Source organism: Platalea leucorodia, assembly GCF_965183815.1.
Source record: "Platalea leucorodia genome assembly, chromosome: 9".
In the NCBI taxonomy this organism is placed as follows: domain Eukaryota; kingdom Metazoa; phylum Chordata; class Aves; order Pelecaniformes; family Threskiornithidae; genus Platalea; species Platalea leucorodia.
In genome coordinates, this window is record NC_138831.1 from 37,851,180 (window position 1) to 37,877,407 (window position 26,228).

Below are 26,228 nucleotides of genomic sequence, written 5' to 3' on the forward strand. Positions count from 1 at the left end.
CTCCCTGACTGCTAGTTTGAAGATGTGGAAACTTGGGTCTTGTTTCAAGAGGAGAACGTACGCCTTATTGCACAGCTTTTAATGATCTGCCAAAGTATCTGTAAGGCCCCTGCTGTTGATTTTTAACAGCATCTCAAATGCATTGCCTTCTCTATTTTTAGTTTTTATACATTACTGATAGTTTTTCGAATAAATACAGTTACACGAATAGAACATTTTGATTTGTTTATATCTCTCCCTGTGAACGAAATGTGTGTCTTTTTTTTTCTAGGGTGTAATTACTTTAGAGTCCCTTGGTAAAAGGGGTTATCGGGTACCGCCTTCAGGAACAATACAAGTGGTACGTACTCAGCAGATACGGGTGCCTTGAAACCACTAATATCAAGAAAGTCATGCAGAGGAGATGAGGTTATTGGAGATGAGCATGAAGCTAGCAGTGGAAATGTGCATCTCTGTAGGTACTGTAGTTATTCAAAGTAGAAATCTGTGTGTAATTTATGGGACAAAAAAGACTCCCAACCTTTGAACCTGTCTGTGCTGTGAAGAGACTTAGAATCAGTTACTGAAGATTCAGAATAGCTGGGGACACAATAGCTGTGGCTTTGAAGAAGTAGTGGAGAAGCAATTAGGCCACAGTCCGAATTCTGAAATACTTCTAAAGGGATTAAGATTAAATACTCAGTTGTAGCTAAATTTTGTAACATTTCAACACCACCTATTCTTTTGTAATAAAATCAGAAAGTAAATCACAGTCATTGCTTAGAACCAACAATCTGCCTCTTTCTTTTAAGAACCCAGTCCAGGGTAATACATTGGTAATTTCAGGCTTAAAAGCAAAGCTCACCACTGTGCTTGTGTCTAGAAAACAGTGTAGACAAAAAGCTGACTGGAAAAATAAACAAAAACGGGGATGCAGATTAGCAAAGTAATAGTAGTCATATACTAGTGTTTCATTCAGATTAGGTTGTGTTTAGTGTTATATTTAAAAATGGGAATTGCTAGTAGCTGAAGTGTTGAAAAACAGAAAAACTGCACAATGTTTTTACATCAACGTTTCTGTATGGGACTGGAACAAAGTGCATAGAGGATGGTGACTATTTTGGCAGGTGGAGTTTGTTGGGGTTTTTTTTTGTTTGTTTGTTTGTTTTAAATTTGTCATCTCTAAAGAGTATTGTATTGAACTGTTTGTCTTTTCAGACCTTATTTAACCCTAACAAAACTGTGGTGAAGATGTTTGTGGTGATCTATGACTTGAGAGAAATGCCAGCTAATCATCAAACATTCCTACGGCAAAGAACTTTTTCTGTTCCTGTGAGACGAGAAATCAAGAGAACTGTCAATAAAGAAAATAGTCAACAGACTGAAGAAAGGCTACTACGCTACCTCATACATCTGAGGTAAGCTCCTCAGAGTTAAAAAAAACAAAACAAAACACAACAAACAAACACACACCCCCCCCCCCAAACCCAGCCAAACAAAAGCAGAAAAATCAAGTACCTGCCAAAATTTATCTCATGATTTCTTTCCCAGCCAGCCTTTCTGTATACAGACTTATTTTTAAAAAAATAATGCTTTTAACTTGGTCTTTAAGGGAGACAGTAGAGGAAGAAGGGCTAATAAATAATTTGGATTCTGCTTGGGAGCAACAAAGTTAAAATATAAAGCTATTTCTTGGCATTGAAGTATTTTGTATAGCCTTGTAAAGCTTAATTCTTTTCTTAGCAAGAGAGATTTTATTTCTGGCTGGATCAATGTACTTTTTTTTGAGGTTACAGGAAATAGTGAGTGTGGATATTACATGGGCAAAAGCCAAAACTGAGGATCCATGTAGAGAAGGTGCCCAGTGTCCTACACACATGCCTCTTCACCAGAATAGCTTGTAACATGAAAAACATTCTGAGTTACTCCTAAAAATACAGTGTTTAGCGATAAAAATGTAAATATCTGTTCTATGATGCAATACCGCTGGTAATGCCTTTCACTTTATGAAATAGTCACACAATCTTCTTTAAATGATTTACAAAGCACTGCCTGAAACCAGATACTGTGCTGCTGCTCTTGGGATGTTCTGGAGACTGCAGTTTGAAACAAAGGAGGAATGATGGATATACTCTGTCCTTCTGCAGTTTGCAGACTTTTGCCTACATTATTGTAGTAAACAAACCACATACAGACCCAGTGCTTTCATTGCAGCACTAGGAAACCCGGCAGCAGCTGACATTCTGAAGCGAGCAAGCAGAAGAAAATAAAATCTCTTACACTTTTCTCTTTAACTTGTAGAATTACTTCTGGTACATATTAGTTTCCCTATTTAGTGGCATTGATTTCTACCCAGCAGACTTTTGAAACACAACTTTCACAGGGCAGTGATTCCAGGCCAAGCTTTCCTGTTAAATGGAAGTTGACAGTCATAAAAAATGTGTGTTGCTTTACTGGAGTGTGAAAATAGCATCACGATGAGGCTGTTGGAACTCTGTTTTCATTCTGAATTTTAGCCTGGATTGAAATTCATCCTTTCAGGCCACACTACCTTGCTATGTCTAACTTAACCTCCTTCTAAAAATTTTCTTCTGGGGTAAATTCTGAAAAAGAGTGTGTAGCCCAAATAAAAGGCTCTGTTCACTTGTAATGTTGATCTAACTGATGCAGAGGAACTGGGGACAGGCATCAGCTGCAGAGGTGGGCAAAAATCTGTGGCCAGCTGGGTCTGGCATACAGGCGTGAAGAGTAGTAGACTTGCATCCCCTTTCAGTTTCTGCTTTAGTGTAGTTTGTAAATTTGTTGTAGACAGACCCAATAATTACTTCTATTTGAAGGCAAACCTACTTTCTTCTCTCTCGTCTTTTATAGCTAGAAGTCTTCTTTCATGAGCTTGCTACTTCTGATACCTGCTGAGAGACAGAAATGTAGCAGTTCTGTTGCTTCTAGTTTTGAAATACCTGTACCATTTAGCTCAGCTTTCAAACCCCTGGTAGGGATCAACTTACGGGTTTATAATCTGTAATTGGAAATGCATACATTTGTGGCTGGAAGAACAAACTGGTAATTACGATGCTTAGCTGCTTACTTTGGAAAGTGAATACCTGCAGAGTACGCCAGAAGTTTTTTGCTTCAGAGATGAACCCAAACACTGGGTCCTTTCTCACAATGGAAGAACTGCAAAACTCCTTGAAATATTACGTAGTTTATGTTGATCTGTCTTGTGGTTTATTATACAGGGTACATCAGATTTTACAAAAGACTCAGTTGTCAATCTAGTAGGCTTCTTTACTGAAGATGGATTTTAATTAGGAGAGCTTGAAAAGTTTTAGTAGTATACTAATTCATATGTAGGTTCATTTAAAACTTCATTTTTAAAAGCAGTAATGTTTCCTCAAGCCCATTTTACTGAAAACTTATATACAAACCTAAAAAATTAAGATTTTTTTTTTGTTACTCAAGCTGACTTAGAACAGCCTTTCAGTTTTAGTTGCAGTAGTTGTTGAAAACAAGCATCTTAAGCTTACATGTTGAAATTTTGCTCAAAAAAACAAATGAAGTCACCACCAGCAAGCTGCATTGTGGTCGCATCTGCTTGCGAGCCTTAATCACAGTTGTCAGCACTCACATTATGAAAGCTTCTTTTCAAGTGGTAATTCAGCAAAAATGCTTGCATAGGTCTGGAACTTAACATTGGCGGCTGGATTTTCTACAACGCTCTTTTAAAGTGTCAGATTTATTGTGTATGCAGCTTCTGCATGCAGTTTTGTATGTTTGAGATACTGTTCAATATGTTCAATTAGGCTGTATTTGTACCCACAGCTACAGATATAAGACGTAGCTTGCACAGACAGCAGAGCTTTATTCACTGTAAGAAAATCAAGAGTTGCACCTGTAGTTTTTAAGTCATTTCTTGAAGATGCTTTGGGGATAAATTTTTTGTTGAATGAGAAGCAATGATTTTTGCGCTGTAATTAAATCTACGTGAGCATAAGAGCTGTGAGTCCAGCTCTGCTCACACCTCGTTTCTGCCCAGTGTTGTGAGGGAGACGACCATCCGTTGCTTTCTAGGTCACATTCTGGCACCCCTATAAAAGGCAATTAAACAGTTAACCTGCCCACAGCTCAGCATTTTTCAAGTTTTTAAAGCTTGGTCAACAGCTTTAGTTACTGACATATTGCCTCTTTTAATTGCATGCAGCATAATTGTTGTTGCTTAACAGGAGCTGTTACTGAAGGCTAGGTGGGGGGTAAGCTTGAAACTGGTTGTTAAAAGTAGTGATTCCTCAAGGTGTTGAGAAACTTTTTTTTAAAAATATTTTCCTAATGTGGCATATGATACATTTATTGGTGGAAGCTGAAGATACCTGCTATTACTGATTTACTAGTTGCTTTTTGATCTTTCTGATCTCTCAGCATTTTTCCTGATCTAGAAATTTGTATTGTTGTCCTAATGATTTTACTTACAGGTTTTATAGATTGTGTCGTATAGTCTTTGCCACTTGCAAAACATGTCTTGCTACATATGTTTTTGTGATCATCCTGCTATATCCTGTTTCTGTGGCTTACTCTCTTCTTTGTGAATTTTGATGGACTATAAAATATATATAGGGGTTTTGTGCGTGTATTTGTCACTTCTTCAGTAATGTTTATCACTTTCTTTCCTCTGCCAGACCTTCTAGCTTATCTGATACTTGTGTGTTTAAGCCTTCCTGTATTTGTCTATTGATACCGTTCCTAGGCCACCATCTGTCAGACCTCTGCTGTGTTTTTCTTGATTCCTTTACACAAAACTACTGGAGCTGCCACAGCTCTGGAGCCTGTCCCGTGCTGGCCACTCCATCACCGCCCCGCAAGGGTGTATGTAATGGTTGTCTCTTGATTATTCCAATGTATTTGCATGTATGAAAAGCAACACTTCTCAATCTCAATTACCACAATAAACATTTCTCAAAGAAAAAAATTAGATGATGGAAGCAGAGATGAGAAGTATCCCCTGAGCTGAGCTCTGTTGCTGTCTCCCACTCATCCTCCTTCAATCTTTGTGAAATGTCATGCTCAGAAAAGCCACGTTACAGGGAAGTTTTATTTACTGGGCAAAAGGAGTCTTTCAAGATTCTCATTAATAGAAAATAGTAAGCTTGAGAAGTTTAAAAATAGACCTTGCTAATTATTTTCTGATAGATCCATGTGTAAAATGGGAATCTACTTTATGATGGTGCTTTGATAACTAGATCTATCTATTCTATATGAATTAATTTCAATCATACTTTTGCTGCAAAAGAGCTTTCAATTAAAGTTTTCATTTTAAAATGTCTTATGACCTACATGCTGAATTAACTGTTTGTGGTGTTCAGTTTATCCCTTTTCTCTTTCACTCTTTCTTCTTGTGCTCTCCTCCAGAGTCTTCTCTTAAGATAGAATCTTCTCCCCTTTGCCTACCAGGTAAAGGGCTTTCACACTGACAGCACTGAGCAAATAAATAGTGATGGATGGGAGCTCTGTGGGAGCCAGTAGGAGCATTCTGCTGGACCCCACCACATTTAATGCCCTTGACAGCTGTATCTAGGAGAGAATTTTCCTTTGTCTGGCTGTGGGGATGACTACAGGCTATTCTGCATCACTCGTCTGAACAACACGGTGGCACAGAATCCATTTCTACAACCTGCTTGCCCCAGATGATGAAACCTTGACGGATCTTGTGTAGTTGTCTGTCTGTCTCGTACCTCTCAGAATTTCAGTCTGATTGTGGCTAGGTTTATTCTAGAGATACTACTTTTGCTTCAGTGGGGTCAATGAGTAAATGCTTATTAAAAATCTGTGCAAATTGTAATACATGTGATAAAAGTATGCACTGCTCTCAGCATTTGTAATGGTATCATTTTGTCATTACAACAGCAATAGCTTTTCTGTTTCTATTTCTATTACAGTAGCAATAGCTTTTCTCCCTTACCGTGACATAGTGATAGTGGCGTTAAGTTCAGTTGCTGTAAGAAACGCCCCTTAGGCTCTCCTGCCTTCCTGGTCAAGGGAAGGAAATGAAGGATTTCTGCCAGATGAAGACTATAGAATACAGTTCTCTGATGTGCAGATCTCGTCTCTCTATCTGTAGTTGTTAAATCTCAGGGAAAGTGAAACTGGCACGTTCCTGGCAGGTTTGGAGGACTTGAATTAGGCTGTTTAGCTGCAGCATAAAAGATAAATGGGCCAAGGAACTAGCCGCTGTTTACTTTGGTGTTTGGGCCAGTGAACTATAGTCTCTTTGAAATAGCTCCGTATTCTGTGTGAAAAACTTTTTTCTGTCTGCCTGCAGAGATCCCCATACCTACTGCTTCTCGAGTTGGACTTAAATTTGGCATGTGGTATAAAGCAGTAGTAAACTTCTTGCTGATACATTCATAAAGAGAGCAATGAAATCTGTCTGTATGATAGCTAGCACTGAAATACATATATTTGACATGTATATATGCCTTTGTTGATATTTGAACCTTCCCTTTTGTCTGTGCTAAGGCCACCCTTTGGGCATTTTCAGGAGTGCTCAGTGAAGAGCACTTTTTGCCTTTCTAGGTCGCTGAGAACATTAATCTTCGACGTACATAATTGCAGCATGAATTTCAAATATGCCATGCCACTTTCAAAACTGTGCACTACATTGGTGTTTAGGAACAGAACCTTTAAATGCCGAAGAAAAACAACGTAGATTGAAAATGTTACGTTATTCTTTCTTCTTTCATTTTAACTGACTAATTTTGTATGTTCAAATGTTTTTTAGCCTTCATCTTTTAAAGGAACGCATTTAATTCAATAATATTTGAAGATGGATCTTTTGTTTTAGATAATACAGATATTTTTATCTTTTCAGGTTCCAGAGTTCTAAATCTGGAAAGATCTACCTCCACAGAGATGTAAGGCTCCTATTCTCTCGGAAATCCATGGAAGTTGATAGCGGCGCTGCATATGAACTCAAATCTTACACTGAATCTCCAACAAATCCTCAGTTTTCACCAAGATGCTAGCAAACAATGGCAAACTAAAGTATTCGTTTTACTGTTGATTACTCCTTACAAGTGAAGATCAGTAGAGATGACAGTATAAAGTTAAGTCTGTAAAGGAATGAAAATAGCGCTCAAGAGAGAGAAGGTTCTTATGTGATCCTGGACCAGTTTTTAAAAGGTTTCTGGAATGAGCTTTGTGTATTCCAAGTAGACTGGAAACATACTTAAATCTAATCTTTTTGTACTGTTTAAAACCACTTCATTGGATGTGTTGCAATAGCAAATTCCCAAGTTAGTTTAGTGTTTACACTTTTTATTTTATTTTTCAGTTATTTAATATTTAATGTTTCATTTAATACTCAAGTGATGTTTGTCTTTAGTGTTCTAATGTAGCATAAATCCTATGTAAAATCATACTATGTATTTTTGGCATTAATATTGAAATCTGAAATATATACAGATGTCTTTAATCTGTGTGATGTTTTAAGTGATATTCATTTAAGTTATTGAAAATGGGGACAACAGGTGAATTTCCATAACATTTCATACTATGCAAGCATTTAGCTTCCTTTTTTTTTATATTTAACGGTACCATTTTCCTTTTTTCTCACATACAGATTCAGTAACACTTGCGACCATAGTGCAGATTGTTTATTTACTACTCATGCATTCAGATCATTGGTTCAATTCATATTTTGCTCCCTCAATTTCTTTCTTTCCTTAAGGGCCGCTTTAATTTTGCTTTCTGTTATTAGGTTTTCTCACATAAAATTCCCGTCCTCCCCCATTTGATTTCTGAGATTGTGTTAAAGGATGTACTGTGCAAACAAATTAGTATTTATATCTTAAATATATGCAAAAGCTATGAAACTTGTACTTTTTGTTTTGTTTTTAGATAAGGAGGATCTTCATGTAATCCTAAATATTTTTAATAGGTCAATTCCATTTAGGCCACTAGGTGGCCATAGGAAGTTTTACTAGAAATGCTATGTTGGGCATATAAATATTTTCCAATACGTATGTGTATTCCTAAAACAAAACACAGTCAGATAAACAGTTTATGCTAAGTGTTAAACTGTGTAACTGAGAGAAATAAACTTAGAAGCATTTGATTATATTTGAGGTATATATTTAATAATGAAAATGAAGCTTTACAAGTCTGCTGAAGATCTTGGAGTTTCTCAACTGTCTTACCTTGGTTTATATGTTTTTCTTTACATTGCTGTTTGTTTTCAGAGTGTCAGTAATATGAAAGGTGACCTGACCTTCATATCTGGGAGTATAACATGCTTATCTGATGAAGACTCTGGAGAATGAATGTGCATCTTGTGTATTCAGCACTGCCCTTAGATGAGAGGAGAAGTCAGCGTATCATGAAATCTCCAGGAAGTCTGCCAGGGACAGAAAGGGAGACCAGACTTTCCAGATAATACTTATAAACTACCCTGTATGTTCAAATGACCGTTGCTACAGAAGGGCAAAGCTCGGGTATTACTGAGTCCGTTCCCCACTTCAGCAGTATTTTCCCCTCTGTTACACTAGGTTTTCAAAGGTCAGCTAGCATTTATTTTATAGAGACTTGGGAAAAACTGTACAGGAAGAGATTGTTTGCAGTTTCTACTCATTTGTGTGCTCTGTAAAACTGAGAAAAGGCTTATTTTGGTAGCAGAAGAGTCTAACACAACTGCAGTTGTACTGTGTACAGAACTAGGGTCTAGACTAGTATAATGAGAATGTGTCCTAGTTTCTTTGTAGCTACTATTGAGTCATAAGTAAGCAGCATGTATCCTCAGAGTACTTATTTGTGTCATGGTGCACATCTGCTTGCATACTTGATGAAAAAAAGGATGAGAAAAGGACATGCTTTTAATGAAAAGTCACAATTCACCTGTAGTAGATTAACCTTTTATTTTGCACTGACAATATGCAATGTTTGTATGTCTGTATCTTGATAACTTTAAATGACTTCTTCAAGCCATCCTTTTCTCCCTTCAGAGTAATATATTAATTTGTTTTGAACAGCAAAGAAGTGTGGATTTTGAATATGTGGTCACTACAATTCATGTCTAGGAAATAAATTTGTATTGACTTCAATAGTCAAACTACACTTAGTCCCTGTATGGATTCAGAATGAACATGAGCTTAGATTATCCATGCACAACTTTGATTTGACTAAGTCATTCTCCGTTTACAGCTTGATCTGAGTTAACACTTTCCATTAGGGACACACCTGGAGAAATGCTGAATGTTCATAAAATATGAACTGAATTCCACATGACCTTTTACACACAGATTAAGAAATGAGACTAGACTAATTTTTGAGAGGTCATTTGCTTCTTCTCTTTACTCCTCAATAGGCTCAACCATATAGAATTATTTTTGACAAATGTTTCCGAGTGGTTTATGAGGGCCTCCAGTAATGGAGGCTCTAAGTAATCTCTTCCAGTGTTAAACTATACTTATCATGAGAAAGCTATAATGTCCAACTAAATCTTGCTGCGGTTGAAGTCAAATACTACGTGGCCTTTTCACTATAAGCAAAGAAAACAATTTAGTTCTTGTATCTCCCTTCTCAATCTTGTTTTCTATATCTAAGACAACCCTAGACTGTTCAGCCAGCATTGCCTCATAGATTTTATTTTCTCATCATTCTGGCTCTTTGCTTTCTTCTTTTGGTCTTAATCCGTGCCTCAAGCTGGACACAGCATCCGAAGCAGGACCTCTCTGTGCCCATTAGACTGGAAGGATTGGTTGATAGGTCTTATAGATTAAAGTCCTCTTCATACATCCCATCATAATACTTGATTTTTCAGTATCAGGAGATGTCAACTTGCATTCATCTTGTTATCCAGTATACCACAGGTGTCCTACTTGCTTGTTCCCTATATGGTAGCTTTCCTGCATGTGTCATTACTGAACTTCATTGTCCCACTACCCAAGATTTTGTATCTGATCTTCTGTTTGAATCTGAATGGCAATTATTTTCTAGTGTTCTTGTAGCTTCTCTTACTCAATGTAATCTGCTAATATTAATAAAGTTTATAGTATGTTATCTGGGTCACCAGTGAAACTGAGGAAGGCCCTGGGAAGCCCTCTGTGAAACCCTACTCAACACAGCATTGCTGTTTGAACAATTGATAGCCATTACCAACAAAACTTGCATCCATCACGTTAAAGTTTAATCTGGTTAAGTTTCCCTAATTTGCATGGGTAAGTGTCAGAGGCCTTATTAATGCCAGAAGGTGTCTGGAAATTCAGCCACCTTCACGCACTTCTCCACGTGGTCTGTTTCCTTTCCGTTAAAGGAAATACGATTGCATGAAACCCTTGTTCTTAATTGTGAATTCATATCTAGCTACTCAGTTTCTTTTGAGTGCTTATTTTAGATGATTTCTCCGATTTCTTAGATGATTATTGATTAGACTGCTTAATTATATAGCTTGTATTCTGTCCTCCCCTTACTCCTGTTTAATCAGCCTCTTGGAAACCCATTCATTTTCTACAGGTTCCTATATAGATGACCACTAATTAATTGGAGATTGCTTCAGTCAGTTCTCTAAACTCTTAAGGATAATTTTTCATCCAAGTTGAAACTATTTACTAGCTAAGGAAAAAAATAACTGATTCAAATATCCTATAAACCGATCTTTCCTTATTCCAGCTTGAGGTTATATTCTGTTTGTCACACTAGCTGTCTTGATCATGCCAGACTGAAAAAAGGGAACATTAAATCCTTTGGTCTTTACAAGGTTTGTTCAGTAATTTTCAGTAATGATTCAGTGCCCCTTCATGATCTCCTTTAGATGCACACCCTTAAAAAATTGACCTAGTTTCTATATGCTGCTTTCTTGTATTTCAAGCCATTGAAGAACTTGTGTTTTTCCTGAGGTTCTTAATTTACTTCCCATCCTTCCTCTGTACTGTATAGTTTACACTTGTTCCCTTAAAGAAATAATTTCATTAAGGAACTGCTGAATCCTCAAAACTGTGTTTTCCGTCACGTTAATTTCCTAAGAGATTTGAAAGAAATTCCTGAGGTTTGCATTCTTGTCTGTTGTCACTGCTTTGTTGTTCTGCTTCCTTTCAAAATTTATGAACTTCATCCTTTTAATGATCATTCTTCTAGGTGTTGCTCTGTTTTTTATACCTCCAGACCATTTCTCCCTAGTTTTGTTAGAAGCAAATGTGGCACACCCACCGTTATCATTGCTTTTTCTATCATTAGGAAAAAAATAGTCACTAGTGCCTTCTGTGATTTTCCTGTGCAATCTGCCCTGCTGTATCCCTTCCTGAACGAGGAATACGCACGTGCCTTGAGTTCCCTACTGCTACACAATCCTGGTCTCTGGACGAATCTCTCAATTGCTCAAAAAAACCCGCTTCCAGCTACTGGTTTGGGAGGCTTTTAGTAGAATTCAACTGTGCCAAAATGTTGACTTAACAGCTTCTGTTTTGATTTTGCCTTTGATGCCTTTTCTGACCTGTCTCAGTCTGTCTTCTGGACCTTAAACATACAAAGCCTGTCCTTGCCTATCCTTCGTGAGCTGTGCTCAAGCTGGTTTACCACACGTGCAGGGTCTGCAGGGTGGAGAGAGCATGCTGGTTCTCAGCCAGAGGGCATGCTGAACGCTTGGCGGTACGTGGCGGTGGGAGGGCTGGAGGTCAAAATTACAGGAAAGCCATGTAAGATAATAGGAGAAGATGTTTTGTATAGGAAAAGTGGGACTATACATTCATTTAACTGAGTACTAAGTAAAATCTATACGTTATTGTTCCCATAATCCCCATATTTAGGGAACCATAAAGATTTATTAATGGTGAGCTATTTAAACCTTTTCTTTATGTTCTTAAAAGTCTAAGAAAGTCCGAGGGAGGGTATTGTTCTGCCAAGAACCAGACAGTGAAAAGTAGATAGGGAGGGAAGAAAATACTTTATATAACTTGACACTACAGCGTTAAGAAGTTTCAGTGGACTGTCTGAGACCTCCTCTCCTGTCAGCTGGTGTCTGGGATTCAAAAAAGATCCTCAAGTAAAGCTGTTACGGACTCAGCTCTTCCCGTTTTGATCTGTAAAAGCAGCCAAAAGAACTCATTTTCGCCAAGCAGCAAAGGTCTTTTTTTCCCCTTCGCCCTGGTGGCGGGCCGGGGAGGCCGCGCAGGCCGCAGGAGCAGCGCGGCAGGGCCGTGCTGGGGACCGAGCTGCGCCCGGGGTGCCGCGGGGGTGCCAGCGAGGCGCCAGGGGTGCGGGGCCGACCCTCGGCCCCTGAGAGCTGCCCTGCGGGAAAGCCCAGGGGCGTCTCCCCGGGGTGCCTCGGGGCAGGGCCGCAGGCGGCTCCGGCTCCGCGGGGCGAGAACCGCCCGCCCGCCCACCGGACTACACCTCCCAGCGTGCCCGGCAGCGGACGTGGCGTCAGGGGGCGGAGGCGGAAGCGGCTGCTGCGCGGCGCTGGGCGCGCGGCCGTGCCGGCGGGGAGGCTGAGCGCGGAGGAAGTCTGGTCCCCCCGGCGCACCGTCGTGCGAGCCGCCGCCATCTTGTGCGGGAGGTGGTGGCAGCGCTGCGCTGCGCGGAGGAGCGGCGGTCGCGCCTCCCTCGCCTGCCCTCTCCCCGCCGTCCTGCTGCCGCGGCGCCATGTCTGCCGAGAGTCCCGAGCCCGCCTCGGCCGAGGAGCAGAAGGTGGGTGGCCGGCAGCCCCCGCGCAGCCCCGCCGAGGAGCAGGAGGAGGCCCGCGGGGCTTCTCCCGCCTCCATCTGCGCGCTGAGGCGGAGCGGGGGCGCCGCGGCCGGGCCCTCTCCCTCCCTCACCGGGGGCGCCTCGCGGGCCGCCGCGGCCCTTAAGGCAGCGTCTCCCGGGCCCGGCCGCCCTCTTCGCCGCGACCGGAGCCCCCTCAGAGCAGCGGCCCTCGGCGCGGGGGGGAGTCCCGGCCCTTCCGCCGCCGCCGCCCGGGGGGCAGGGGGAGACGGGCGGCTCTCCCCGGCCGCCCGCCACCGCCGGCTCGGGCGGGACGGGGCCTGCGGCGGGAGCGGCGCCGTGCTGCAGGCCGGGGCCGCTGGGAGGGCGCGGGCCCCGCGGCGGGCGGAGGCTGGAGGCGGAGGAGCGGCACCACCATGTTGGCTTCTGCACTGGGGAGCCCTTGTTCTCTGGTAGCTCGCTGGCCTGGGCGGGCCGGGGCGCTTCCTGGCTCCCTAGGCCGGCCCCGGCCCCGCTCTCCGCCGGCTGCTCCGCCGGCCGGGGCGTCCCGGGGAAAGGATTGCAGCTCGCAGTCGCAGCGGCTGGAGGCCAGCGGTAATCCGGTGGCTAAACTTTTATTTCACTTTTAGAAAATTCTCAGCTTTTAATGTAAGGTATTTAGGAGGAGAAATATCCAAAACACGATGGCTGTGGCCTGTTCTAGTTAAGGCTTTTAGAAAGAATAGCTGGCTGGGTTATCTTGTGATGGCACTATTATGTCATCTCTGTAACTAATAATTTTATAGTTTCTTAAGTGGGATTTGGCTTCACAGATGACTGTGTGCTGTTAGCAGTTTCCCTCTGTTGGCTGTGACTTTAAGAAGCCGTTTGTTTTTTAGTCTCATCATTGCTGTATGGACTCAATTGCAATCTCCACAGCTATTTCTGATAGGGAGCAGTTATGAAACACAAGTACTGCTTTGAAGGACACTGAAGGAAAAAGCTTAATCTGCATCAGCTGTCAAGTTTTTGTTTAATAATTTACAATTTGTAATATGAGTTAGTCATACAAGTAGAGCTTCGGGGGTTAATATGGAATGATACCTTCTCAATAGGTGCAGTAATCAGAACCAGCTTCTATGGCAGGTCTGTAATCTACTCTTAAATACGTATGTTCTGCAGCTCGACTTTACATTTATGTTAGGTAGACTACTGAAGGGATACCGTTCCTGTTCAAAGCCTATAAAAATAAATCCTGGCCTATGCAACACTCCTAGAATAGCTCTGTAATAAGAGCATAGTAAAACATGTGGTAGCAAGTTTATTGTGATGCCTTCTAGTGTGTTCTGATGAAGTCAGGTGACTGGGGCTGATTTTGCTAACTGAATTTCAGGCTGAAGTCTTGACATGCAGTGCTTATGCACTGTTTTGAAAAATTACCCTTTATATGAGAGACAGGAGGCCCTTACTGATCTGCTAATTTCGTTTTAATCTGATGAGGTGTTCAAGACAAATTAATAATCAGTGCTATTATGGCATTGCAATATTAACCTTCATTAAAACTGTCCGGGTAGGCAAAATTGAACGTTCATTCAGTTAATGCTTAGCTCTGAAATACTTACATAGACAACCCATTTTGCAGTACTTATGTATGCTTAAAAAAGATGAAGCCCCTAAATGAACTTTAAGGCAGCGTTTTCATGACCAGACCGCTTTTCTAAACTTTTCTAACTGTAAGAAGCTTGTGCATGTGTTAGGCAAGAAAGGTGTTAAACAAGACAGTGATACAAATTGAAAACTTGCCAAAGACCAGTGTTTCCTGTTCTCCGTGTGAAAACCCAGGATAGTGGCAGGGGGAAGTTCAGCAACAAAGAAACTTTAGACATTGGAGAACACATGCTTGGTTGTCTGACTCTCTTTTTGCCTTAGAAGCCTATATTTTTCAGGAAGCTGTTAGAGGTGGTGCATTTTGTTTCTGGACTGGCTTTTGCCACATCAGTTCACTGTAGAGTTGTGCTGTTGTCACGTTTTCCCCATTTTCTGCTTTACATTTTGTCTGATGTCTTTTGCTAAAAAGGATAAGCTCTTCATACCAGAGTTTGAAAAGGCTGATGGCTCTTTTTTTAGCCATGCAGTTCAGTTGTCCAACAGATATGGGACTTTATGCTGTTAGTGCCTCTGCAAAGATTAAAAGCAAAAGCTATCTTTAAATGTGTTAGGTAACTACTGCCTTCCTGGTAGATCCTTTTGATGAAGTAAGCAGACTTCATTAGCTGTGTCAAATTCCTGTCGAGAACTAAAATTATAACTTTTGTGTGGTTGTCACTAGGAAGAAGAGCGTGGTATAGCTTGATTTCCGCCGCCCCCCAATCATTTGTTAGTCACTTGGTTGTTGCTTCTGTAACTCAAGGGAGAATGTTGTAAATGTATGAATAGCCTTGCCAGCTGGGTTAAAGCCTTTATGGCTCAACAACACATCTCCAAGAGTGCTCAATACCCTCTAGTCCACAGAAGAACATAAGGTCAGGACATGCATGCAGTGATCTTCCCCAGAAAACTATCCCAGGTCTCAGCAATCTGTGGTTTAAAAGCCTTCTGAGCTGCAAATGAACACATCGAGTTGCTTTCTGAATCCATCAAATTCTTGGCACCCCCTGTATCCTTTGGCAAGGAGTTCTGCAGCTTAACCATATTTTATATGACGAACTGTTGTCTTAAGTATTTTTTGAACCTGCTGTCAGCTGGTTTTGTTTGATGCCCCAAGTCTTTGTATTGAAATTCTTTAATTGCATAGTTTTTTGTCTTAGTTGTTCTTGGTCATCAAGAATAAGTGACCATAGTCTGTATCCTTTTCAGCTGCATTGATGCCTAACACAGTATTTTGTGTTTTGATTGCCTGCTGTGCGATTATTTGTCAGCCCTGTGAGTTTGCATAAATGTCTCCTTTGATGCACCATGAATACATATTTATGTAAGCTATTTATTGTTGGCCCTCTGTTCTTAAAAACTATCTCCTTTTGGTTAGTATTGGCAAAACATGCCCCCTCAAATGATTTGTCTGTTGGCTCAACAGTGAGTACCCGGTGATTCAGCATTAGATGTTGAAAGTGTTTAGCTGAAAGGATTGCTTTTGAGAAAATCCTTTCTGTGATGGCATGATAATAAAGCACAAGAGGAAGGATAGCAGCTGAAGAATGATCTTTACAACACATGAAAACTGAGCCCTTGGCTAGTATGATATTATGTAGTGAGAAATAGTATAGTTCTATGTTCAGGAGTGTCAGGGAAACTTTGCCTTCTATATTTATTTGTATTTTGCATCATATTGCCTAGCCTGGTTTTCATCTAATAAAAAGCATTGGTTCCTGTCCTCATAGAAGTTTCTTTTAGACTGTAAGGAGAATTTCTGTCTTTCCTTGGTAGAACTGTTAACTCAGATTCTCACTGTATTATGCAAAGCTGTCTTTGAGATGTCTTGGCCTAATGGAGCAGCTAGGCAACGTTATATTCTAAATCTGTTGTTACAACCTTTGCTTCTGAAGTTTCTTACCGAAAGATGTTGAATATTATAGAACTTTGAGATTTTATGAGAGAGATAGGAAAGCACTGGGGTACGCTAGTGTGGTGGCTCTAGTTCTTTGGCCGTTCTGGTTTAAGTAGCTCCCAGCATCTTGTGTTCCTCTCTCCTCCTGGCTGCTGTGCTGACATACCTGGTTGTGCAGCTGCTTGGTGATCCAGACTGTGGAAACTGATCCAAATGAAAAACAGCCCAACAAGGGAAAAAAAAAGTTAGTTACATTATTATTTTTCTGTTGAATTAATTTCTGTAACCCATTCATGTGGAGTACACGCAGTCATGCTGACTGATGCAATGCAAAGGATGATGACAGGATGGAAAAGAGTGTGAAGGGGCTGCCTAAGCAGCTCTAAGTAGATAAGAAACCTTAGTCACAGCTGAATGTGAGGCCCTCTTGATTTCAATGGCAATTCTTCTTTCCTGCCTAAAAGTCTTTCTGTTACTTCAGATGATAATAACAGTTCAAGAACTATAGCAGTTAGTGCAAGTCAATATATGTTTTCCCTGAACTAGCAGTGGTTTGCATGCAAAATAAAATGGCCTTGGCCAAATACTGGAAAGTAGCAAAACAAGAATTTTGAATGGAAGATATTTTAGAAATTACCTAAGAGAAGAAATTGTACTTCATACATCAAATTGCTACATGGACTGGAACAGATGAGTGTGAAGTAGAGGTCATTGTTGGAAGGCTGGATGTACAAATCGCAGTTTTTGCCAAATGAGTCTCTTCGAATGATTAGTTTGAGCATCCATATTTTACAGTATAGTCATAAAATAGGTATTCTATTTTACACGAATGCACTATCCAACTGTCTTCATCCTCGTAATTTTAGGATAATTATAGATGTGTATAGAGAAATACAGTATTGTTGCTATTAATAAGATAGCAGGCATGTTTTTGAGACTGAGCTACTTTAACACTGTTTCACAGTGAATATCAACACATTACAGTTAGAGCAATCGTACAAACTCGATTGTGGCAATGCGAGTGCTAGTTTGTCTGTGCAACTTTGTGATCAAACAGGGGCAGTTGAAAAAAAGTCCTGTGGCTCTTGCCCAGCTTTCAACATTTGTTTGTTCTTAGTGGAACCTTTGTTTTGACCAAAAAATGTTTTTTGTTTGGGGGATTTTTTTTTTTTCCAAAATGGAATAATTTGATTTTAGTATAGACTACTTTTATGTGAGAGAGAAATGCATTAATTAGATTCAAACACGTCTCCAGGAAAGGCATCTAAGATGGGAGGCTGAACTCCTACTTGCTGTCACTATTTAAGAGACAATGTATGAAAATGTCTATTTGAATAATTGATATGTTCACTTGGTAGCAGCAATCCGCATGTTGGTGAATTACCTGCGAAGGTATTCTGCATAAGTAGTTCATTATTGTATACTTCATTTACAGTATTGCTAATTGTCTTTCAGGAAATGGAGGATAAGGTGATCAGCCCAGAAAAAGTTGAAGAAGCAAAATTGAAAGCAAGATATCCTCATCTGGGCCAGAAGCCAGGAGGCTCAGACTTCTTGAGGAAGAGGCTTCAAAAAGGAGTGAGTTCTTTATTGTCCACAGGGTATGGACAAGAAATTCCAAAATTCTTGTATCTGTGATTTTTTTTTTTTTCCCGCTCCACAGACCTTTGTGTGAGTAAGAGTGCTAAGAAACTTAAGCTTTGTCTGTGAAAGCACAAGGAAGAGAAATTTGTTTCCACAAAACAAATGCCAAATTAGCAGGGTAGCTGTTCGCAGCATCAGTGACTCCACTGCACTTTTTAGAAAAAATTAAACTTAGAAGCTCGTTCAGTGCTGCTGTGATAGACTTCATAAAAAACATTACAGTGAACATTAAGGGTCAGAACCTCATCTCTGTTTTGTACTGATCTTATCTTGCCCATTCTTAACGTCCCCAAAACTTATGTCTGCTCTTATTATTCATGTTTTTAGCACCTGAAAGGTTAGTGTCTGCTGTGTCACACCAGGCACCACCTGACATCAGTGGCTTGAGAGTGTCGGTGTAATTCTGAATATACACCCTAACCAAAAAAAATAATGATAGAAGAATGAAGAGTGAGTTAGTATTTCAATATTGTTCCACATTTAACCAGTGTATCTTATTTTCTTAGTTATTCAACTGTTTATTTTTTTAGTTTAATTATTCATAAAGTGATTATGTCATGCCTTTCAGGCACGCTAGAACTCTGTTCTTGGAATGATCCTAGTATATCACTGCTTCTGATGGTGCTTTCATTGCTGTCATATTGTGGTTTGTGTTGTTTTTTGTTTTTTTACTATCGCCTAGGCCCTTTGAGTGCACGCAATGATTCCAAGTATAAATCCTTCGCAAACCAGCTGTTGGAGTTCAGTGCTGATCTAATTCTGTGCTCTCTGGTAACATATCCTGTGAATTGTTACTGTTGGCAGGTTTTTTGGATAAGGTTTCTCTTGCAAGTTGGAGCATATGCAGCATAGCTAATGGCTGCTGGGCACGGGCAGGTGGTAGATTAGGTGACTCCTTTTGTGAGTTATGCTGTTATGTGGTTAAAGGCAGCCTAAACGAGACTTCAGTGGGTTCAGTGTATGTGTAGACACAGAAGGGAGAAGTGTGTATTGTGATGATAATTGAAGAAAACAGACCAGCGTCCACTCCCTAAGGATTGATGGCCATAAAGGAATAATGACTGCTTGCACTCAGTGCAAATGTGAGGAAAACTCACCACCAACAGTAACAATCTGTACAATGTCTTCATGTTGATTATAGCACTATTTAATGCAAAGGTTGTGGCAGCCTATATTTTTCAAATTTGAGCAGAGGTAGACCAGTGGGCATCTTAATTGACTAAGCGTTTGGGATTTTGCTACTTTGATGAAAGATGGCATAAAGTTGTAGATTCTAATTTGTAATCTGCCTTCTTCAGTTCTCCACTCCTGATGTGGTGGTTAATAACTTTCTTCCATTTTATTTTTTATTACTTTTGTTTAGTGTGCTCAGTGTCTTAAATGAGGAAGCATCTTTACTTGATATAGACGCCTGGTATACTTGGGCTGCCTGGATTGCTGAAGTTTAAAATAGAGTGAGGATAGTGAGTATGCTTTCAGATAGTGCTTCTGACACGAAGACACCTGGACAGGCATAGTCAGTTTGAAAGGGATGATCAAATACAGGCCATCTATGAGAAGCTAGAGTAAATGAGAGGAAAATACAGGAATAAGTTAAAGGAAGAAATGGACTGATATTCTAATGCATGAAAGATGGTAGGTTTTCTCAGATATTCTTCTAAATGTATGTAGTCAACTGTAGCCCAGATTTTCTTTGATTTGGCAACCAGGACATGCTCTGCACATTGATATTTGCTCTCCAGAAATGTTCTGCATTGAGTGCACACACCATTATTAGCCCACTTTCTCCAGAATAACAGTAGATGAGAACCATGCTACACCATGCTCCTGTAGAGGGATTCTATTTGGAGCTCTTCCATGGACAGAAATAGGTATCTGTTAACAGCAGTAACACATTTAAAGATTGAGCAATTCTGTTATTACCTAGTTGCTGTTTAAAAGATTTTGGTTTCTTCAGTCTTGAAGGGCAAAATATGAAAGCCTTTTTCCAAATCAGATTACGGTATAACTTGAGGTCTAGTCTGCTGATGCAGTGCTAGAACATTGTGGTGTAAATAGGGGTTACACCATCAGAAGGATTGAATTGGGAAGGCTTATGAATAAAAGTGTGTGGTTCAGATGTACTACTGACTGCATGGGAAAAACAGATTTGGTAACTTTAAGGCTCTGGCAGGGAACATTTAAAGCCTTCAGGAAGCCTTGCATAAACACCCCCCACCCACCTTAGGTAAAGGCCTGTTAAGTCAGGTGTTGAAATTACTTCTCTCTAACAACTGCTGCTACTGAACATTTTGCAGCTGGTTAGTACTAATGCAAAATAAAGAGTATGGTAGTAATATGCTGCCTGGAAGCACTTAAACATAGCAGGTAGTGATGGCTGTTTGTTCAACTGACTGAGGAACAAGCCTATATTAAGCTAACTAGGGATTGTTCTCTTCAGAGATGATTGTGATTGGAAGCAGCAGTTGCTAGTGTAAATCTTTGTCCTGAATCTAAATTTTTTGGCCTCGTATGACAATCTGTTCAAAATCATGTGTTAAAAGTACCTTAACAGTAGACCTCAAAGAAAGATGTAAACAAAATACAACTTTTCCTGCGATTGTGTCAATGAGCAGTTGAGGACTTGATGCAGACCTTGGATGAAATTCCATGCCTCATCTTACTTACCATGATGCAGATAAATCATAACAGTGATTTGGCTTCAACATCCATAGATAACTTAATATCTGACAACAAAAAAACCTGTTAAAGGTAATGCTGATAAAAATATACTGAAATATTAAGGAACACTGTTTTAGAAATTCAAACTTAATATACTCACTTTTGTATTCAGAAGACACCTGGAGCATGGGATAAGAATTTCCTTCACACAGTGCTTTTCAGAAGGACTACACAGTAGATTTGACTTCGCTAAATAATTGGTTTGGGAACTTTAGGGATGATAAGTTTCACTGTTAATGTATGCAGATAAGAGGTTTTCTTGTTAGCATGCAGTTGCATGCTGCTTTGATCTTCTGGTATGATAGAGCAGGCTCTGTTCGCCAGCTTTAGTTCATGCATTGTTTGGTTATTCTGTGTAGCAGAACTTGTTCACTGCAACAAAATTTAGGAACCCCAAGGTTTCACTTGTGGGAGACCAGAGCTCTTGGGAAAACCAGGACAAAAATAATGTTCATGTATGGTGTGAGTTTAAGGGTATACATAGAACCTTAACTGTATGCTTACCTAATGTTAAGAGTTTAGCTATGTGTGCCTAATAGTCTTGATAAGATTTTTTTTTTTTTTTTTTCCTAATCGACATAGAGCTACTTTGCCAAATTGGGAAGACTTTATAACTGTTTTTAAAATTTAAAGAATCTATTTAACTATGTAATTCAGTGTATGCATCTGATAAGATTTCAGGCTTTTAAATATATGTGTGTTTTGTCTTCTAGCAAAAATACTTTGATTCTGGTGATTACAACATGGCTAAAGCAAAGATGAAGAATAAGCAACTGCCTACTGCAGCTCCTGACAAGACAGAAGTCACTGGTGACCATATTCCTACTCCACAGGATCTTCCACAGCGGAAACCATCTCTTGTTGCTAGCAAGCTGGCTGGCTGACGAGAACAGCTGAACTGCATGATTATTCTCATTCCTGTTATTTCTTCTTAATAGTTATTTCTCACCCTCACATCCCCCTTTTTCTTTCTTACACTAAGTCATGAGACTGACAGCTTTGCAGGTAGCGATAGCATGTGCTGCTATTGTAAGGGAGTACTGTTAAGAGTAAAACGTGTAGTATTTGGACTAGTTGAGAAAAATGCACTGATTAAAAAGGACAAGTTTGGTTAGAGCAATGTAATCTACTTGAAAATGTACATATTGCCCGTTTCCTAGTGTAGGACTGGTTCCAGCAAGTGACATTGCAAGTTTTACAACTTCTAATGTTTCTGCTTTTGTTTGTTCATCTTAATTACAGCATATTTGTATTTAATATAACCTCCAGTTGTGTTGGGTTTTTCTTCTGTGTTTGGGTTTGTTGTCTAAAATAGAGGTTTAGACCACAAGTTGCTAGATGGTAAAGCATGTATAAAAACAAAGACAGGGCTCTGATTGAATTTTGTTTCTGCTTTTGAACTTGAATGGCCTTAAACCTGTTTCAGCTTTAACAATAGAGTTTTTACTTGGGCAATATTTGCCCATTCTGGTGTAACTCTTGTGAATCTAGTGCTTATTGACAACTGCCTGTTGAAGCTGGTATTCTTTTCAGTTCCGTAGCTTAGACACACTTTTGTTGAAGATGTGAATGAAGTGTGCATGTGCATAGACTGTTGAATTCACTCTTGTGCCATTTTTGTAAATACAATAGTTTTGCACAACCTTTTGCAAACGTCTATTAGTTTTACATTTTAAAAAGCAGATAATGTGCCAATCAAAGCACAAGTGATTCTGTATCTTTCAAAGTCTTGTCCTGAAACTAAGAGCCCAGAATCTTGCTACTGAAAGTAAAAATTGAATACCTGAAATTTGTGAAACACTTATATTTACACTTGACTCAGCATTATGCTTTTGCGGTTGTATATTTTGTTTTGCAACAATGTCCAGCATTCAGATATAAATCTGGAATTTGTACCTGTATTTGGAGGCAAGTGCCCTTTCTGTTCAGCAGCTCTTTAAGCTTTTAAAGCTGAAATGCTCTGTCTGATGACATGGGAGATGGCTAAATGTAATGTTCTAGAGAGTTTCCTGTGTGGCAAACTCCAAATCTAGGCTTGCTAAGGTTTGATACGCAATTGTCTTTGGGCTATTTTAGACTTCTGGAAGTGGAAGGGTATAATTCTTTTTTTTTCTTGGATTCCTGAAGTGGTACTAAACTAACTCCTTTTCTCTTTGTTATACAGCAGCCCCTCATTGGCTTTGGGGAAACAAAGAACTGGAAGTGGTATTTATATAATGGCCTATTGAGAAAATAGGTAACTTTTCATGTCAGAAAATAGGAATGAACTTCAGTTCTTCTTTATGATGCAGGTCGTAAGTACTAGATTGCCAAAACACATAGTTGATATTAGACAGGTAACTTGATGCATTTAGAAGCATGTTTGTTCGATGAATCAGAATATTAAAAGTGCAGTATGATCCATAATGTAATTGATTTTAGTATAGGTCACAGCCTTGATGCTCTTCGGGAGTATAAGAAACTCTTTGAAAAGATCAGTGTACTGAATACTTCTTTCTTTAAAGAAACAGTTCTGAAACAGCCTGTTAAAGCACTGATGTGGGTATTGTAAGAGAAAACACTCTTAAAGATGCATGTTTTTAGAAGGATGTGCTTTGTGTTGACATATTCGGAAAGGTCTTACAAGATAAAGGATAGCTAGTCAAAAAGAACACTGGCCCCTATTTTCTGCAATGCTCTCTTCTAAAGGCAAACATAAGAAAATGATCAAGAGAAAATGAAAAATCTTAATTTTGTTCTGTTTTGATCAGAACATGAGCAAAGTATTTTGGTTCAGAGAAGTCATTCCAGACAATTTTGAAATTGCTAACCTGATTCTTTTCAAGTCTGTATAGCCCTTTTCCATAATTAAATGGGCTCTGTCAAACCTGTCCTTATACCTTATACTCCACTAGTAGTAGACGAATTTTTTCAGAACAGGTTGAAGAAAAGGACTTACTTGACTTCTTTAAGTAAGAAATTAGGCTGAGAGAACAGCAAGGAAACTAGATATATCGAAGCAAACTGCTTTTTATAGATGTTCGTCCTAATGTGAAAATCCCTCTTTATTTTTGTATGTATAAATGAAATTGAAACTTAATGATAGGACTGGGCCTGAAACAAATTTTGAACAATTTAAGGTGACTTGCTGTGTATTGTCTGGTGCCACTATTCTGTAGCTCGCATAAGGTGAGCTTTCTTGATGTTTGGGAAGGTTTTAAAAAAATAGCTATTTAAATTTAAACATTCCACTCACTTAGCTACAACTCAGCTTGTCCTGCTGGTTGGACAACGCAAGCTCTTCCGATGTTCAGTGACTTGCAGTTCTTAATGATTACTACAAATTCAGCTATGAATATATTATCCATGTGTATATTTGAAGTACTGTAATACTAACTAGGTCAATGACTGATTATGAGCCTTCACATCTGACAGACCTCAGCAGCAGGCACAGATATTTTGATTCTATACACTGTATAAAACTTAAGTCCAATAATCACTTAACAGTAAATCAAACATGACTGCAGATCGATGCTTACTTTCAGCTTACTCCAGCAAGATAACTCAGCTACCCAAACTTATGTACATAATGTATTATATGAGTTTTACCATTTGATAATTACCTTTTTCAAAGAAGACCTGTCCACACTGTAGACTGGCAGTCCCTTTCATATCTTGCCTTTAAAGATAGACATTGTTTAGTTATTAGAGTAGTACTCATGTAGGCTTATAATAGCAGATAGCACCAACATTTTATTCGAGATAGTTAAGTGGATTAATTACAACTTCACAGATATGTCCCCAAATTTGTAGCGCCAAAGGCTTCCCTCTCATTGTTCTTGATGTAGTAGGACAGTGTTTGTGTAAAGGCCACAGGAGTACATTTTGTTGGACATATTTACACCCAGTCAAGATGTTAAGGTGATAAAAATGTCAATTGTTCTTTACAAACTTACACACTGTATAGTATACAGAATAAATTGATCTACTTAGTTTTTATTGCAACGTGGAGATTTGTCTCGTCTTTACTCTGGTTTCCTAAAAGACACTGCATACTTCGGTATTCTCTATGGAAAATTTCTAAAACCTAAATCTTGCTACTCTGTATCATTAAAAATATGACTGGGCTTTGGTTTCTAGTATGTTAGACTACAGAATTACTTTAATGTAATCACATTTATATATATTTCAGTGCTTATTTTTCTAATGAGGCAATTAAAGCTTATTGTTTGAAAACTCCGTAACAGATGATTGTTTTGGTCCCTTGCACTGAGTGAAGGGTATTTCTGGGAATTAGCTTGGTATATAGAAGTTTGGATTGCTATAGACTGTATTGGCCTGAATATGGCAACATTTCCAAGAAATCAAGATGCTGGAAAAAGTCCAACTAATTTAATATTCAGACTGTGACTTAGGTGCTGATCTTTGTGCAACTTCAGGATCCACGTGGTGTATTTACACAATCAGCTCAGTCACCAAGGTCGTAGTAACACTCTCTATACTCTGCATCCCTAACAAACTGAGGAGAAAAATATCCAATTTAAGTAGCGTCATTCAAATACCATGCTGAGGCAGTGCAAAGGCTGCATTAACACTGGCATTAGTAACCTAAAGTAACTTACTGAATCTCTGCATGGGGAGTGGCATCAATCTTGAGGTGAAGGCAGACCATGTGAATACAGGCTTATTGCCCAAATCTGTTTCTAATTAGGGCTGTGGCAGGCACGGTTGCACAGACCTGCGCTCAGAGAAGCTTTGTGTTCAGTGCCTGTGCTTGCAGAACATGACCACGTTATTCAGGAGGGAGGCAAGATTGCAGTAACTTGTTTATTTGATGGCTGGGGGTCTTTCTGTGAGGTTGGGAGGAACAGAGTGGGGGAGCATGCAAGCAGGATGAATGTGTTTTGTGTGGTGGTTTTTTTGTTTTTGTTTTTTTTTTTTTAACTTAAAGTGGAGTTGGGCTGAATGTGTGGTTTCATTATTTATTCCTGCTTTAGTACAAGTGAGCTACCCTCTTTCAGATTCACACTTCGGCTTTTTCATCCCAATTTCTGGCATCTATAGATCCAGAGTAGCTTGAAATCTGAGAAGTTCTATGTGTATTCAAAGCATTTATTCCCATTAAATATTTATCTTGATAATGTTTCTGGAGTACTAGCACAGAGGCAAACAGCCTTGAGCTCAACTGATGGGCTTGAAAAAGCTTTAGTTTAGGCGCAGATGACTGAATTATCCTTACCTTTCTCAGGCGCTACATCTTTCTTCCAACAAGGATGCTGCTTGATATATGTTCATGATAAATATTCTTGCGTATTTACAGCAAGCACAGAAGTCTGTTTACTTAATTCTTTGGAAAATATTGACAGAGCCTCCACTGATTTCAGAGGGATGTTTATCTGACTTTGGTTTAAAATGGGAAGATGAAGTACTTTTTGTTTCTGACTTTGTCTAAATTTAATGACAGACTTCAGTTGCGTTTAGTTTTTTTACCTTATTGCAGAACAGTGTTGTAGCTCATTAAGAGAGGAACATGGTTGGATAACCTCTCAGCTTCCCTTGACAATGTTACAGAATAACCAGATAACTGTCATTGACATTCCTGGTACAGGGAGTCTCCACAGAGGCTGGATTCAACCTCTGCTGGTATTTCTGTCCGTGTTAGTATGGTAGGGTTATTTCCTTACTGGGTTTGACAAAA

The 26,228-nt window shown here is 39.5% G+C and overlaps 2 protein-coding genes across 11 annotated transcripts in view; both read left to right on the top strand.

Annotated features, from left to right (window-relative positions):
* Nucleotides 1-7,450, top strand: part of ATOSA (atos homolog A) — a 49,366-nt gene extending 41,916 nt beyond the window's left edge. For 8 of the 10 annotated variants that reach the window (XM_082322122.1, XM_082322121.1, XM_082322123.1 and 5 more), the window contains 3 exons: nt 272-340; nt 1,198-1,397; nt 6,842-7,450. In XM_082322122.1, the coding sequence (XP_082178248.1) occupies nt 272-340; nt 1,198-1,397; nt 6,842-6,995 (423 nt within the window). In that variant the 3' untranslated portion in view covers nt 6,996-7,450. Of the gene's footprint in view, nt 1-271; nt 459-1,197; nt 1,398-6,841 lie in introns of those variants that run through there. The other 2 variants (XR_014229211.1, XR_014229212.1) reach the window with 2 other exon arrangements.
* Nucleotides 7,451-12,398: 4,948 nt separating this feature from the next.
* Nucleotides 12,399-24,764, top strand: ARPP19 (cAMP regulated phosphoprotein 19). Its single transcript, XM_082321517.1, has 3 exons — nt 12,399-12,648; nt 17,642-17,764; nt 21,265-24,764. The coding sequence occupies exons 1-3, from the start codon at nt 12,604-12,606 to the stop codon at nt 21,433-21,435; spliced, it is 339 nt and encodes a 112-aa protein (XP_082177643.1). The 5' UTR covers nt 12,399-12,603; the 3' UTR covers nt 21,436-24,764.
* Nucleotides 24,765-26,228: the final 1,464 nt, after the last annotated feature.